The sequence below is a fragment of the Gorilla gorilla genome, chromosome 1 (genome assembly GCF_029281585.2).
Source record: "Gorilla gorilla gorilla isolate KB3781 chromosome 1, NHGRI_mGorGor1-v2.1_pri, whole genome shotgun sequence".
Taxonomy (NCBI): Eukaryota; Metazoa; Chordata; class Mammalia; order Primates; family Hominidae; genus Gorilla; species Gorilla gorilla.
Window position 1 is genome coordinate 207,161,473 of NC_073224.2, and position 12,349 is coordinate 207,173,821.

The 12,349-nt window shown below is 45.1% G+C and overlaps 1 protein-coding gene across 1 annotated transcript in view; it reads left to right on the forward strand.

Annotated features, from left to right (window-relative positions):
* YARS1 (tyrosyl-tRNA synthetase 1) overlaps positions 1-12,349 on the forward strand; it is a 42,186-nt gene that overhangs the window by 25,845 nt on the left and 3,992 nt on the right. The window contains exons 6-12 of the mRNA XM_004025387.4: positions 337-429; positions 4,519-4,654; positions 5,147-5,232; positions 9,048-9,183; positions 10,445-10,542; positions 11,312-11,505; positions 12,072-12,213. Of these exons, the coding sequence (XP_004025436.1) occupies positions 337-429; positions 4,519-4,654; positions 5,147-5,232; positions 9,048-9,183; positions 10,445-10,542; positions 11,312-11,505; positions 12,072-12,213 (885 nt within the window). The remainder of the gene's footprint in view (positions 1-336; positions 430-4,518; positions 4,655-5,146; positions 5,233-9,047; positions 9,184-10,444; positions 10,543-11,311; positions 11,506-12,071; positions 12,214-12,349) is intronic.

The window sequence follows — 12,349 nt, forward strand, 5'->3', positions numbered from 1 at the left end:
ACCTTAGGTGATCCACCCACCTCAGCCTCCCAAAGTGCTGGGATTACAGGCGTGAGCCACCATGCCCGGCTTGCCCTGTTGTTTTATGTATTTCCAGCTTTTATTGTTGTTTATGGTGACATAAGTCCAATAGCCTCACAATGTAATACTGATAGAAAAGCAGTAGGGAAAAAAACTTCGCTTGAATTACAGTCACTGTCAAAGCTACATATTCAGTATAAAAAGACTGGAAGCAATATAACAACTACTCAGTTGCTGGCCAAGTTAGATGAGATCAGGACACTGAGGAGGAACTTAGACTAATATCTGCTTTTGTGTGTTTCTCTAATCTCTCAGTACCTCCCTGCACTTGGCTATTCAAAACGGGTCCATCTGATGAATCCTATGGTTCCAGGATTAACAGGCAGCAAAATGAGCTCTTCAGAAGAGGTAAGTTGCCAGCTGAGACTTGAATTTAGAAATCTTCAGCCTCAATGGAGAGATTGAGGACTGAAAAGAACAGTGACCTGGCTAACTAGAATTCTCCAATATTTGAGTTAGAAGGGGCCTTACACCATTCAATTAGTTTAGTGGTTCTTGAGTATCAAAGGATCCAGAGCAGTCCTGATGACATCTAATCATAACTTAATGGTTTTTACTGCTGATAAAAAAATAAAAGCAAAAGTAATGTCTTTATTCATACAACTGTGATGAAATTCAGCCTTATTAATGAGAGCACTATGGTTGCATTTCACTAATTAGCATTTTGATTCCTAGGGTAATACTTGATATCACTAATATTATGATATCTTTTAATATTTAAGAGTCCCTCTTGAGCTCGTGTACTTGAGGGAAAGTTCACTTTGGTTCTGTTCATTAGAGTGTGGAAATCCAAAGATATGAAAAGTTGAGTTCTGGGTTCCCAAACATGGCTTACCTTCAGAATCATCTAGGGAATTAAAAAAAAAAAAAAAATGTTGATTAGACCTTGTCCATAGAGATTCTGATAAAGTAGTTCTGGGAGGAACTTAGGAATCTGTATTTCCTTCCTTCCTTCCTTCCTTCCCTTTCTTTCTCCCTTTTTTTTTTTTTTTTTTTGAGATGGAGTCTCACTCTCACCCAGGCTGCAGTGCAGTGGTGCAATCTCAGCTCACTGCAAGCTCCGCCTCCCAGATTCACGCCATTCTCCTGCCTCAGCCTCCCAGAGTAGCTGGGACTAGAGGCGCCCGCCACCATGCCTGGCTAATTTTATTTTGTATTTTTTTAGTAGAGATGGGGTTTCACTGTATTAGCCAGGATGGTCTCGATCTCCTGACCTCGTGATCCACCCACCTCAGCCTCCCAAGGTGCTGGGATTATAGGCATGAGCCACTGCACCCAGCCAAAAAGTTTTTAAAAATACAAATTAAAAAAAAAAAAAAAAAAAAGGCCTGCGTGGTGGCTCACGCCTGTAATCCCAGCACCTTGGGAGGCCATGGCAGATGGATACTTGAGGTCAGGAGTTCGAGACCAGCCTGTCCAACATGGTGAAACCCCATCTCTACTAAAAGTACAAAAATTAGCCAGGCGTGGTGGCAGGCGCCTGTAATCCCAGCTACTAGGGAGGCTGAGGCAGGAGAATTGCTTGAACCCAGGAGGCAGAGGTTGCAGTGAGCTGAGATCACACCGTTGCACTCCAGCCTGGGCAACAAGAGCGAGACTCTCTCTCAAAAAAAAAAAGGGCCAGGCACAGTGGCTCACACCTGTAATCCCAGCACTTTGGGAGGCCAAGGCGGGTGGATCACCTGAGGTCAGGAGTTCCAGACCAGCCTGGCCAACATGGTGAAACCCCTTCTCTACTAAATATATAAAATTCAGCTGGGTGTGGTGGCATGCACCTGTAATCCCAGCTACTTAGGAGGCTGAGACAGGAGAATTGCTTGAACCCAGGAGACAGAGGTTGCACTGAGTCAAGATTGCATCACTGCACTCCAGCCTGGGCCACAGAGTGAGACTCCGTCTTAAAAAAAAAAAAAAAAAAAAAATGCCTGGCCCAATCCCAAGAGATTTTGATTCATTAGGTTTGGGTGGAACCCAGTAAAAGGTGATTCATATACTGTCACATGTGAGCTAGAATTTGGTAACCACTGAACTCAAATGACCATGAACTCACTCTTTCCAAATAAGAAACAAAGCCTATTACCTAAAAAGGAAAAATGGCTGTAGATAATATATAATACTTAGTGTGGCTGATTGCTGTGAACAAGTATCCTCACACATTGTCGACAGCAATGTTGATTAGGATACCTTTCAAAAAACAATTTTGAACCTAGCAATTTTTATAATCTTAAGGAAATGATTCTAGAGAAGGGAAAAGACTGCAAAGATGTCCAATGTAGCATTATATATAATTTGTAAAAATTAGGATAGAATCTAACAGTTTGGAGTTTGCTAAATTATGTTTCCACTAATAATTGGGAATATAATACAGCATAAAAACTATAAGTAGGCCACACATTGTGGTTCACACCTGTAATCCTAGCACTTTGGGAAGCCAAGGTGGGCAGATAGGTTGAGTCCAGGAGTTCAAGATCAGCCTTGGCAACATGATAAAATCCCATCTCTATAAAAAATTTTAAAAATTAGCTAGGCATGGTGGCATGCACCAATAGTTCCAGCTACATGGGAGGCTGAGGTAGGAGGACTACTTGAGCCTGGGAGGCAAAGGTCGCAGTGGGCCATGATTGTGCCACCACACTCCAGCCGGGGCAACAGAGCAAGCAAGATCCTATCAATCCCAACACTTTGGGAAGCTGAGGCAGGAGGATTGCTAGAGGGCAGGAGTTTGAGATTGTCCTGGGCAACACAGTGAGACCCCATTTTAACAAATAATTAGCCAGGTATGCCAGGTGTGGTGGCTCACGCCTGTAATCCCAGCACTTTGGGAGGCCAAGGCGGGTGAATCACCTAAGGTCGGGAGTTCGACACCAGCCTGACCAACATGGAGAAACCCCGTCTCTACTAAAAATACAAAATTAGCTGGGCTTGGTGGTGCATGCCTGTAATCCCAGCTACTTGGGAGGCTGAGGCAGGAGGAACCGCTTGAACCCAGGAGGCAGAGGTTGAGGTGAGTCGACATCATGCCATTGTACTCCAGCCTGGGCAACAAAAGCAAAACTGTCTCAAAAAAAATAAATAAATAAATAAATAAATAAATAAAAATTAGCCAGGCATGGTTTTGTACACCTGTAGTCCTAGCTCCTCATGAGGCTGAGGTCAGAAGATCACTTAATGGCAGGAGTTCGAGGTTACAGTGAACTATAATTGCACCACTGTACTCCATCCTGAGCAACAGAGCGAGACCATCTGAAAAGAAAAAAAATTGTAAGTAAGGACCAGGTAGCCACTCAGAAATACTTAAAAGATAGACATTTATTCTCCAACTACAAATTCATAACAATTTTGTGTGCTATAAACAAAGCCTGAGAAGAACATAAAAAATAAAATAGTTTAATTTGTCAGATGGCAGGATTGTGAGTGGTTTTTCACTGTCGCCCAGGCTGGAGTGTAGTGGCATGATCATGCCTCACTGCACTTTCAACCTCAGGCTCAAGTGATCCTCCTGCCTCAGCCTCCTGAGTAGCTGGGACCACAGGCGCATACTACCACACCCAGCTAATTTTTTATTTTCAGTAGAGATGAGGTTTTACTATGTTGCCCACACTGGTCTTGAACTCCTGGGCTCAAGCGACTCTCCAGCCTCCCAAAGTGATAAGACTACAGGTGTAAGCCACTGTGCCCAGCCAAATGTTAAAATATTTTTATTGCCCGGGCGCAGTAGCTCACACCTGTAATCCCAGCACTTTGAGAGGCCAAGGCGGGGCGGATCACGAGGTCAAGAGATCGAGACCATCCTGGCTACCACGGTGAAACCCTGTCTCTACTAAAAATACAAAAACAAAATTAGCTGGGCGTGGTGACGGGCACCTGTAATCCCAGCTATTCGGGAGGCTGAGGCGGGAGAATGGCATGAACCCGGGAGGCGGAGCTTCCAGTGAGCTCAGATGGCGCCACTGCACTCCAGCATGGGCGACAGAGTGAGACTCCGTCTCAAAAAAAAAAAAAAATCTTTATTTATTTATTTTTACCACATCCACAGGAAAATATCTGCAAGTACCTAATGTTAAAATCTTTGTAAAAAGAATTTTTTTAGCGAGGCACAGTGGCTCGCACCTTTAATCCCAGCACTTTGGGAGGCCAAGGCAGGAGAATTGCTTGAGCCCAGAAGTTTGAGACCAGCCTGGGCCACATGATGAAACCCTGTCTCTACAAAAAATAGAATTAGCTGGGCGTGGTGACACATTCCTGTAGTCCCAGCTTTCCAGGAGGCTGAGATGGGAGAATCTCTTGAGCCCAGGAGGTTGAGGCTGCAGTGAGCCATGATTGTGCCACTGCACTAGCCTGGGTGACAGAGAAGAAAAAACAAAATTTAACTTATATTAGTTGAGCATATTCTCATTTTCAACCACAAGAGGTCCTCTTCTGTTCCATGACTTCTAGGAGTCCAAGATTGATCTCCTTGATCGGAAGGAGGATGTGAAGAAAAAACTGAAGAAGGCCTTCTGTGAGCCAGGAAATGTGGAGAACAATGGGGTTCTGTCCTTCATCAAGCATGTCCTTTTTCCCCTTAAGTCCGGTAACACGCTCTGTTTTCTTCCTAGAGGCCAGGCTAGAATAGAAAAATTCGTGCTGTGATCATACTTGTGATTTGTCACAGACTCTTCCTTCAGGGACTGGCTGCCCTGATTCTCTGCTCTGATTTCTTATATATTAAAGTATGAATGATGTTGGGATGTAATTTAATTGTCCATATATTCGTTACCAGGCTAGGTTCTGAGGGAATATTGGGGTGGGCAGAGGTGTTAGAAGTAAGGGTGGGGGCAGACATGTTGAACTAGAGGAATACAACAAAATAGATATAAGCCACAAGCCTTCCCCTGAAGCAGCTGAGATGCTAGCTGGGTATACAATAGTGCCACTCATCCAATTTAAGAATAATACCATACAATAAAGTTCAGAATATATGGCAAAAACTACAAATAGTCATGCATGTGGGCTAGGAATAGTCATGCATGTGGGCTAGGAATGCTGTCAATGAGTTTGTTGACATGGATCCTTTTCCTTATAGAGTTTGTGATCCTACGAGATGAGAAATGGGGTGGAAACAAAACCTACACAGCTTACGTGGACCTGGAAAAGGACTTTGCTGCTGAGGTAACATGAAAGGAAAAGGAATCTTTTCATGAAGATCTGTATTTTGTTATTTTTTGCTGACTGTTAGAACTTGTTTAGAACAACTTGTTCTGTGTAAAAGTGAGCTGCCTGCTATTTTTGCTCTACTTTTGGTAATCTCACTAGTGTCCATTTTCCTTCAAAATTGCAGTTTTGGTTAAAGTTTCTTGTCAGTTAGCTTTTCTGACTTAGGAATTTTGTTAATGCAGATGGATTTCTATCCCTCAGGGCCCTTTCCTTACCTGGCAGGGACTCTGTCTCACCTCTTCTCAGGAAACATTTCTTATCAGTAAATGTCTGTAATCTTATACACATGAGTGGTCCCTTTAGGATGTACAAAAGCAGTACTCATTCAGTAGAAACCATACTTCTTCAAGTACCCATACAACCATTCTGTTTTTCACTTTCTGTATTCAATAAATTACATGAGATACTAAAACAAAAAGAAAAGAAAAGAATGGGCTGGGTGCAGCAGCTCACACCTGTAATCCCAGCACTTTGGGAGGCCGAGGTGGGTGGATCACCTGAGGTCAGGAGTTCGAGACCAGCCTGACCAACACGGAGAAACCCCATCTCTACTAAAAATACAAAAAAGTAGCCAGGCATGGTGGCACGCACCTGTAATCCCAGCTACTCGGGAGGCTGAGGCAGGGGATTCGCTTGAACCTGGGAGTCGGAGGTTGCAGTGAACCGAGATCGCGCCGTTGCACTCCAGCCTGGGCAACAAGAGTGAAACTCCGTCTCAAAAAGAAAAAAAGAAAGGAAAAGAAAAGAAAAAGAAAGATAATCCCCACTCAACTCTGCCAGACCTCTCCATCTTGGCCCGCTAGGTTTGTAGTTATATGCTACAGGGCTCTGTGTTTTTGTGGGGTTTTTTGTTTTTTTTTTTTTGAGACAGAGTCTCACTCTGTCGCCTAGGCTGGAGTGCAGTGGCAGGATCTCGGCTCACCGCAACCTCCGCCTCCCAGGTTCAAGCGATTCTTCTGCCTCAGCCTCCTGAGTAGCCAGGATTACAGGTGCCCACCACCACACCCGGCTAATTTTCATATTTTTTAGTAGAGACGGGGTTTCACCATGTTGGCCAGGCTGGTCTTGAACTCCTGACCTCAGGTGATCCGCCTGCCTCAGCCTCCCAGAGCGCTGGGATTACAGGCGTGAGCCCCTGTGCCCGGCCAGGGCTCTGTTTATGCTCTCCAGGGCTGCATATTTTGTTAATGGCTTTGATGAGGATTCAGGTGGTTCCCAGATTCGATGGGCAAATGGTACAAAGCTAATATACTGGTGCTTTAATCACTCTCCAAATGACTTAGCAGGCTGGAATAAAGGACCTAACTCAGCGAAGATGAAGTATTTCAGGAACAGATGCAAAATCAGGGTTCAAAAACAAGAGATAATTATAAAAGGACAGAATAGAGGCTCCTATTCATTTCAACAGACACTTTAACAAAAGACTTACTAGGTGCCCATGTGTTAGGCACTATGCTAGGGACTGGTATTACACAGAGGGTTCAGTCCTCCTAATGCTCAGTCCAGTAGGCGAGGCAGACTTGTAAATATTTCATTGGCTGCATTTTACATATATATGTGTATGTGTTTTTTAACATGTGTATGTGTGTATATATGTGAATATAATATATGTGTGAAAATATATATGTGAATATATATAATGAAAAGAATATATATATACCAGAAATAATATAGACTCTCTAGAAAAGCTTGTGGAGGAGACACTATCCAAGCACTATTTTGCTTGAGGAATAGGAGTTCACAAGGAAATCTGTGAGGGAATAAATTGTACAAAGACATGGTAGGATGAAACAGCATGATGTATGAGGAATTCCAGATGGTTTGGTCTGACTAGAGTCTAAAAGGTGAGGAGGGGGATTATGGGAGAGATAAGCAGGGCCAGGTCACAAAGCGAAGACGTGATAATACCATATATAGGGAATAAAATGGGGGGTTTTGTGATTGACTCTGAATTCAGGTCCAACCAATTTAATGGGGCTGTTAGAAATGTTAATGTACGCCAGGTGCGGTGGCTCACACCTGTAATCCCAGCACTTTGGGAGGCCAAGGCAGGAGAATTGCTTGAGCTCAGGAGTTGAAGACTAGCCTAGGCAACATAGTGAGACTCTGTCTCTACAAAAAAAAAAAAAAATCAAAATACTGGCCAGCCACGATGGCGCATGCCTGTAGTCGCAGCTACTGGGAAGGCTGAGGTGGGAGGATCGCTTGAGCCCAGGAGATCAAAGCTGCACTGAGCCATGATTGCGCCACTGTACTCCAGCTGGGTAACAGAGCGAGACCATGTCTCAAAAAAAAAAAAAAAAGTCTTTTGTGGGAATTAGGAATAGATGAAATTCCTCAGAAAAAAGGTCTGCAGCCATGTTATCCAACAGTACTTTCTGTGGTGATGGATATGTCCTATCTGTACTGCCTGATACAGAAGCCACATGTGGCTGTTGAGCACTTGCAATGTGGCAGGTGCAGTTGAAGAACTGAATTTCAGTTTACATTTAAATACCCACACAAGGCTAGTAGCCACCATATTGGACAGCAGCAGCCCTAGAGCTTTTATTAAAATTAAATATTCCCAAGGAAATGAAGAAGTAGCATCAGAAACAAAAATGTTCGCTTTGTTGTATTAAAAGTGTTCATTCCTAAGGGATGTCCCCTCAGAATATCTAGAAGATTCTTTCAGACCAGATTTGAGATATAAAAAAGGCAGTCAGCTGGGCGTGGTGGCTCACACCTGTAATCCCAGCACTTTGGGAGGCTGAGGCAGGTGGATCACAAGGTCAGGAGTTCAAGACCAGTCTGGGCAACATGGTGAAACCCCGTCTCTACTAAAATACAAAAAATTAGCTGGGCGTGGCTGCATGCGCCTGTAGTCCCAGCTACTCAGGAGGCTGAGGCAGGAGAATTGCTTGAGCCCGGGAGGCAGAGGTTGCAATGAGCTGAGATTGCGCCACTGCACCCCAGCCTGGGCGACGGAGCAAGACTCCGTCTCAAAGAAAAGGCAGTCACAGGACACAAGGAATAAAATGGAATTACTGAACTATTACCATGTACCAGCAGCGTTCTCATCATTTTCACACCCACATTCAGTGATTTAACCCTCATCCCCATCCTGTGAGATATAGCTATTGTTAGCTTCACTTTATAAGTAACAAAGCCAACACTGGCCTGGCACATTGGCTCATGCCTGTAATCCTAGCACTTTGGGAGGCAGAGGCAGGCAGATTGCCTGAACCCAGGAGTTCAAGACCAGCCTGGGTAACATAGCAAGACCCTGTCTCTACAAAAAGAAAAGAGAAAAAGCAGCAGCCAAAGCTTAGAGGGGTTATGTGCCTAGTTTGGAGTCACACAGCTAGCTGGGAATCTAATCTGGGTCTGACGAACTCCAAAGCCCTTCCTCTTTCTTCTTACTCAGCTGTCTCCCTCAGGTTATCTTTAGGCCTTGGGTTACCTATGTGAATGTTTTTCTGCTTGTAAATACCACTTGGTCTGTGACCCTACTCTAAGCATAAATGGAGGGACTAGAAGAATTAGACTAACAAATACATTCAGCTCCTAAACACCCTCAAGTTAGTATAGATTTCAGAATCAAAAGACTTGGATTTTGGACACGTTAGTCTTTCTGAATGTATTTTCCCTTCTCCTACCTGCCTCACAAGATTATCACAAGGATCAAATAAGACTGTTGGGAAAAACTCCCTTGATCCTACTTTTTTGGATTCAGGTGTCCTGTGCCCTGTTCTAGACCTTATCTCACTAGGTCTTGTTTGATTCTGCAGGTTATACATCCTGGAGACCTGAAGAATTCTGTTGAAGTCGCACTGAACAAGTTGCTGGATCCAATCCGGGAAAAGTTTAATACCCCTGCCCTGAAAAAACTGGCCAGCGCTGCCTATCCAGATCCCTCAAAGCAGAGTAAGGCCAGCCGGACAGGGGCCGACATCATCAGGAGAGAGAGCTTGTCAATGAGCCTTGGAAAAATGCCTGTCTTAAATTGAGGGCACAACAACCCAGGGGGTCTGAAGTGCAGGAATGTCATGTCCTACTGGCTCCTAGAATGGAACTTGAGTCATTTTGATTTGGGTTTGGTTAACAGCAGGAAGTGATCACATCCTTTTGTACCAGCATTGCTGAGAGCTGCTGGTGTAAGATGTATACTTTGGTCCTTCTAGTCTGTTTGTTAAATCTGCCTCTTCATTAAAGATAGTGACCGGGGCCAGACACAGTGGCTCACACCTGTAATCTTAACACTTTGGAAGGCTGAGGCAGGCGGATCACTTGAGCCCAAAAGTTAGAGACCAAAACCCAGTCTCTACCCAAAAAAAAAAAAAAAAAAAATTAGCCAGGCATAGTAGCACATGCCTTTAGTCCCAGCTACTTGGGAGGCTGAGGTGAGAGGATCACCTGAGCATGGGGAAGTTGAGACTGCAGTGAGCCATGATCGCACCACTGCACTCCAGCCTGGGCAACAGAGTGAGACTCTATGTCTCAAAAAAAGAAAAATGATAGAAATTAGATTAGACCTATTATACCCAACCAGTATATGGGGTATCGATAGTCTCTTACACAGCTTTTGGGCAGAGCCTGCAGAGCTTAGAGAAGCTTATCTTTAGATTCTCCCAGTTTCCTTCTATGTGCATGGGCCTGGCTCTTAGTTGGCCATCCACTTGTGCATAATGCTGAGATATTGGCATTGATAGCTTTGTGCAACCCTTCCAGAAGAAAACTCAGTAACTCAGTAAATTTTTTTTTTTTTTTTTTTTCTAAAAGAGACAGAGTCTGGCTCTGTTGCCCACCCTGGTCTTGAAGTCCTGGGCTTAAGCAATCCTCCCGCCTCAGCCTCCCAAAGTGCTAGAATTACAGGTGTGAGCCACCACACCTGGCCAAGACTCAGTAAATTCTATGTGGAATGCATGAATGGAAATATCTAAAGGAGGCAAAGCTACTACTGCTCCCTCCCCGCTAGTCTAATAATTGAGGGAGAGAACAGATGAAAATCAGGTATGTCATGTCTGAAAGGTTGCCAACCCAGTATTAAAGAAGTTACAACTCAGTGTTTAGACTCTGGGGATTCTACACTAAATCTTACCTAATCTCAGTGTCTTAACGTGGTGGGATCAGCAGCTGACCTGCCACAGGGAAGAATTCTGCCTCATGGGGTTCTTCTCATTCCCAGAGCCAATGGCCAAAGGCCCTGCCAAGAATTCAGAACCAGAGGAGGTCATCCCATCCCGGCTGGATATCCGTGTGGGGAAAATCATCACTGTGGAGAAGGTACTCATTTTTCACCACATCTCAGAGAGGCAGATTGGGGTCAGGTTTGTCTGTTTCCATCCGGAGGAAACGTGGCCTGGAGATGGGAAGTAACATCCTGAGGTCATATTGCAAGTCAGAGTGCAGGTGTCTAATTCCAGGCATCAGGCTTTCTGTTGCGATTGTTGCCTGTGGACATTATGCAACCAAACACAGCCAGGAACTCAGCATGGGGGACGGATGTTAGTCAGAGGGAACTTGTTTATCTGTTAAATCTGGTCTGATAGACTCACCTGATCCCTATCAGCTTGCCTGGACTAGCTACAGGCCTTATCTTGGATGGGCCACTTTGCCCCCTTCAGAAAGTGGTGGAGGGAAGACTTCCTTTTTCCCAGAGACAGAAGGTTATGCACCCAGTGGCCTGGGACCATTGTTCTGGGCCTTTTTTCCCTTCGACATGGATTTGCTTCTCACTGTGTACCCCAACCACCAAAACCACCCTGAGATCAATGCTGGTGCTCCTGCATCAGATGGCTTAGAGATCCTTCCACCTCTTAACACAAGCATCTAGGTCCACTTTACTCAAATCTGGCCTCAGTTGAGAGCAGAGTATACCATCAGAGCCCATTCTCCTGTCTGCTGTCTGGGACGTGGAAAGAAAGTTAGCTCTAGGGGGTCTTTCCAGGGGCCTCTGTAAGGAGTGGATGCTCCTTTCTGGAATCCAAGAGTTCACCAGGCTGCTTCTCTAATGGACGATGATCCTGTTCCTCCTGACGTCTCTCCCTGGCAGCACCCAGATGCAGACAGCCTGTATGTAGAGAAGATTGACGTGGGGGAAGCTGAACCACGGACTGTGGTGAGCAGCCTGGTACAGTTCGTGCCCAAGGAGGAACTGCAGGACAGGCTGGTAGTGGTGCTGTGCAACCTGAAACCCCAGAAGATGAGAGGAGTCGAGTCCCAAGGCATGCTTCTGTGTGCTTCTATGTGAGTGAGGACTTGGAGTGGGGCACAGGACCTGGGGAGGCCAGGAAGAGTAGGGAATCAGCCCATATGATGTCCTTCCACACACCAGGTGGAAGCTCTGAGAACACGTGCCTCTTCCTCGCTGATGCCAAAAGTTGATGCGTGAAGGACTTATTGTACAAGTACTGTGAATGAAGCATTTTACCTACAGTTAATTTTTGTTAAAATAGAAATGGAGGGCTCAAACCAGTACATGCCCAAGTCTTACTACTAGTAAGGAGTGGAGCAGGGATTCAAATCCCAGTTTTGATGTCTATAAAGTCCTCGCTATGTTATTTTATACTTCCTCCCCTATAAACACAGATTTTGGTATCTCTCTTGACACACAATTTTGGTATAGCCTCGGTTAATGTAACCCTGGTGATATGCAGGGATGTAGCAAGATAAGAGGACCTCCTGGGGCTCTGGTACTGAGGATGCCCTAAATCCCATCAGGGCCCCTGTGTAAAGGCCCGGATTGCTTTGGCCTCCAAAGTCACTGGAACCCATCCATAGCCTCACTCTTCCCTTGTCCTGTGTCTTCCCAGAGAAGGGATAAACCGCCAGGTTGAACCTCTGGACCCTCCAGCAGGCTCTGCTCCTGGTGAGCACGTGTTTGTGAAGGGCTATGAAAAGGGCCAACCAGATGAGGAGCTCAAGCCCAAGAAGAAAGTCTTCGAGAAGTTGCAGGTAAAAAGCTGTAATTGTTCCCTTTCTTGGCTGGGCTGCCTGGACTGTGTTCCCAGACTGTCCTGTTACTGAAGCCATAGCTGCCCCTCTCTGTTGGGACTTCCTGCATTTGAGCCCCTCTCTCCCTCCTTCTTTC